At 35.1% G+C, this 4,731-nt stretch overlaps 1 protein-coding gene across 1 annotated transcript; it reads right to left on the reverse strand.

The window, feature by feature from the left end:
• Positions 1 to 2,592: 2,592 nt before the first annotated feature.
• On the reverse strand, positions 2,593 to 3,913 carry LOC120158160 (probable WRKY transcription factor 21). The gene is made up of 3 exons (XM_039169072.1): positions 3,052 to 3,913; positions 2,842 to 2,967; positions 2,593 to 2,754 (listed from the first exon to the last, which is right to left on the reverse strand). The coding sequence occupies exons 1-3, from the start codon at positions 3,696 to 3,698 to the stop codon at positions 2,613 to 2,615; spliced, it is 915 nt and encodes a 304-aa protein (XP_039025003.1). The 5' UTR covers positions 3,699 to 3,913; the 3' UTR covers positions 2,593 to 2,612.
• Positions 3,914 to 4,731: the final 818 nt, after the last annotated feature.

Consider the following 4,731-nt stretch of genomic DNA (forward strand, 5'->3'; position numbering starts at 1 on the left):
TGAAAGAAAATGAATCATTACCTTAGAAGTAAAACATTGGCAGATAAAAAATGTTTGGATGATTGAAAATGAGTAGAAATACATTCTATCCATAGACCGAAAGAAATTACTAAATGAAAATCAGCAGTGAACACGCCGACATGCGTTCAAGGAGCATATCCACCAATACTAAAAACGAAGGGAATGATATATTGGGATTAAACTTTGCAAATTCATTTTTGCACTAAATATTTTAACAGTGAAAATCTTTCCATCTTCCCCCCCCCCTTTTTGTTACCGTTCCTCATGTTAGATCATGTATCAACCTCACTTGACTTGAGCCTTAACTAGGAGCCAACTTCATATGGCAACAGGGACAACACGCAGTATCATCTTTTCCAGTCATGACCGTAAGGGAATGTCATCTGATGACTTGATAAAATTACAAGATAATACGGTAATTGTCTAGATTCAATCTATATTTATAATCGAATGAAATTGTGCTCATAAAACAGGGTAAAATTTTATCTGAATCTCTATTTAACAGGCATCGAGGTGGAGATTTGTTAGGTATGGCTCATAAATATACCAGTAAAGAGGACAGGAGATGGAGCGGAGTGAGCGAAGCGAACATCAACTGTTCTTACAAAGAAAGTCTCGTTGTGGGGTTACAAATTATGTGGGTTGGGGGTGCGGGGGCGTAGCCCCCGCGGTACGGTACAGGGTTGATTTTGTAATTATGTACTAGGGTTTTCTATTATAAATAGAGATGTAACCTAGACCTAAAAATTATTATTGAATAAAACTTCTAGCGCCGCCTAGGCACCGAGGACGTAAGCACATTGCCGAACCTCGTAAAATTCTCGTGTTCTTTCGTTTTCTTTACCCGTTTTCGTCAACATCACTTAACAAAGGCTGAAGCTTCAAACTTCAACTTCAACGTGGAGAGAGTGGAGAAATGCAAAGGAGAAATGTCGGCAGTTAAGTAAGGTAGGTGCACTTGAGATCATTTTGAAGATTTTGCCGTCCAAATGGCTTTTTTTTTTAGCTTAGTTTCATCCACATCTGTAACAATAGTTCTCCCCAACGGAATCATTTGATCATAATGAATTTCAATTTATGGTGAATCTAACTGTGAAATTTTATTTATGTCCATCCACTAAAATTGTGTTATTAAAAAAATATTTCGAAATCCACTGTTGTAGACCTTGATTGGAACAAAGACAAAAATATACCTGTAGGGAAGGAGCCAACAGCCACTCCGCAAACTTCAAGAGCTGGAGGAATCCCCAAAGATAAAGCATTTAGAACTAGTGAAAGGAAACATGTGAATCCTTAGAAGTAACAACTTCACATCTTTTCTAAATCAACCGACTCGTCGTTATAAAACATTTACTTCATAAAAATATATTAATTATTAACATATATTATAAAACGACATAAGAATATATTTATAATATCAATTAAAATATATTAATTTTATGAAAATTATTCATAATTGATTTTTCAAAATTAAAAGAACAATAAAGAATAGGAATAGAAAATATATTTTATAATTTATGTTATAAGACAAAGGGAGGTTAGAGAAATTTCCAGGCTTTGCATGGAACCACGTGATGCAATTGCCTCTACATAGTTGACATGCCTGGCCGTGTTCAGAGCCCGACTCCAATTTGACTTCAATAATTCTTCACGGATACGAAACAAACAAGACGATGGACTAAACAGTTCTCTCTTTGTCGATTGCCCTTCTTCGACCGCACCAGTTTCGTACACTTTTTATCATCTTATGATATATTTCATATTCGTTTTATAATTTACTCGTGATTATATATCTTCAACACTCGGAAAACAATTCTTTTAAGAGGAGGTATACCTTATCAACATTCGAATCAGGGTTGGTTTTGAACATACTCAAAAGACGAGCACACCTCCTCTACCCGAATTCATTTTGTTATGCTTAGAGTCAAATATTGAAGTCTTTCCATTAATAATCGAAACAAATTTGATTTAAAAAAAAATCAAATTAGAACAACTTCTTAGCACATATGCCTATTCACTTAGGCCCAGTAGGCAGCAGAATTCAGTAGAATATATTCCAATTAAAGACACGTTGCAGATAAATGCAGCCCCACATGCCCTCAATAGCTCGTATAAGTCATATACAAGTCCAAATACCCAACATGAATGGATAAAACCAGAGTCACCGAGAGCGATCAATCCTTAGAAATTTCAAATACTTACATATTTTAAAAAAAAATTATATTTCTTATTGATAATATGTTTTCATCCTTTAATATTTTATAAGTTTATTACTTCTAAAATATTATAAGTTTATCCCCTAATATAAAATTTTGTTGGTATCCAACATCTTGAGCAATACACAAATTCAGTTCGTCAACCCTTTTCAAGCATTAATTGCCATGAAAGATCAAACACTTGTTTCTTACAACCTAAACCCCAATTCTACACCAGCACTAGGCTCTAATACCAGCATCAAAATCCTAAAAAGGCTAAGAAATCCAACATTCTGAAGCCAAAAAAAGAAAAAGAAACTGCTCCCATATATATCCATGCAAACCAATTAGCCAATCATTAGACTGAACATTGAAAGGCTTTGACACCACAATTTCCTATGTTGTAGACGATGATGGAAATCTTGGGTGATTATGCTCCCCTTCATAGGTAACAATAAGCATGGATGGTTCTTCCAAGCACCTCTCCACATGTTTCCTTGCAGGGCAACCTCTCATGGTGCTACATTTATAATAACCCCTACACCAATTGAAAAAACAAATTACAACATATTCCATTTGCATGCACGTCAAGTTCATATATATCAAATCTCAATCTTTATATAACCTAGGGTGAGGAGAACCCTTGATCGGCTTCTGCCCGTATTTCCTCCATGAATAGTCATCAGGAGGAATGTCTGCAAGCTTGTTACTGATAGCAGGCACCTTGATTGACCTCTTCACTCTATGTTTCCTACACAATATGGAGCTATCAATCAAGTACAAAGTGGGAAAACAGTAGTAGATCAAATAAGAGAGAAAAAAACTAGAAACTGACCTCTTTTTAGAGCAATGACATCTACCACTAGTTCCACATCTGATACTCCCATCTTCTTCTACCATACCATAACATTTCTTCTTGTGTTGGGAATGGAAAGCACTCCCAACAGTACAATTGAAGTTAGCTACACTTCCATCTATGCTCAAGGAAGAAATGAAAGACCTAGTAGATGACATGGTTGGTGTGTAGAAAGAGCCATCAAAGTTCATGTTAATCCCACTACTACTGGTCTTCCCAAACATCATCATTTCAGCTTGTTGTTTCGTCTGTTGTTGTGTTTGGAGGAAATGATAGTGCCCCAATGGCGCCTGTTGAGTGAGTTGAAGAGGGTTCTTCCCTTTTGAACTCGGTTCCAACGATGGGTACCCTAAACATAGAGGTTTCTTTTGTTGGACATTAGTGTGTGGGGTATCCAAGAGGGTGGTGTGAGGAAAAGGGGTTTGTGATTTCCTTAGCTTCCTCACTCTTGCATGTCCCAAACCAGAGTTCAAAAGGGAAACTACTCTTTTGAACCTGAAAACAGCTTCCCCGGTTTCAGCCATTAAATTCCTGTGATTAACCTGGTCTCGAGGCTGACACAAAATACTCAAAACTCTATGGGAGCTATCTACTGCTGCTTTGTTAGCCGCCTCAACCTCCTCCATGTTACCCCCCAAAAAAAAGAAAACAAATTGCCTAAACTAAAACAAACAGTAAAAACAGCAAAACGTAGCTCAAAAAGGCCATTTCTTTTGCTTTCTTCCAAGACAGAGAAGGTCAATAAGATCAGAGACTGACCGGTGAAAAAAGAAAGAAAATAGCAAGCAGACAAGGATGAAAGCAGAAAACAGTTCCTATGAGGAGGAGGTGAAAACAGAGAAATTTGCCAAAAATAAGAAGAAAAGAACAGACCTTGTTGAACTTGATGTTAAATTCTAAGATTTTTCTTTCATGTGTGTAGTTTGAGATTGAAATTGTAGTTTGAGATTGAAATTGAAAGGGGTGAAAGAGAAGAATATTTATGTTTTTGGGTAGGAGAGACTTTCACAAACGGCTATGACGAAACAAAGCTGGCATTTTTTTCTTTCCTTGCTACGTATTTGTGTATGGTATTAATTACAAACGTATTCTTAAAAGAAAATCAATAGAGAGAGAAGATGAAAGGGGGGATGATTTCAATAAGCAACAGAACAGAACAAGAGAGAGGTTGAGGAAAATGAAACTGCCATCATTGTCACAGATTTGAAGGTGGGTCCCAAGCAAAGACCTTGGGTTTATTCGGTTTTCTTTTGCCAATTCTATGGTGCTTTCATTACAATATTAAGCATGGTTTTCTGAACTGGATTGGTTAGCGAACTGATCATGTTATCAGTTTATTAGTTCAATCGGTCGAATTGAAAGAATTGGACGATGTCATAATTATTTACAAAATTAAATAAAAATATCAAAAATATTTAATAAAAAATAATTTTTTATATCACAAGTCATATTCAAAGCAAATAATAACATATATAAGTTTAAAACTATAAAATCAAGTGAAATAAAATGATTTAAATTAACTACAACATAATATTTAAGGTAAAACATATTAAATAAAAAATATAATTATATAACTATAATTAAAAAATAAATTTGAGGCTAAAAAATCATAACAAAATGATATTGTTTGGTTTAATTTTTTTTTAAAACAATCTCACA

Source organism: Hibiscus syriacus, unplaced genomic scaffold (assembly GCF_006381635.1).
Source record: "Hibiscus syriacus cultivar Baekdansim isolate YM2019G1 unplaced genomic scaffold, ASM638163v2 tig00111309_pilon, whole genome shotgun sequence".
Taxonomy (NCBI): Eukaryota; Viridiplantae; Streptophyta; class Magnoliopsida; order Malvales; family Malvaceae; genus Hibiscus; species Hibiscus syriacus.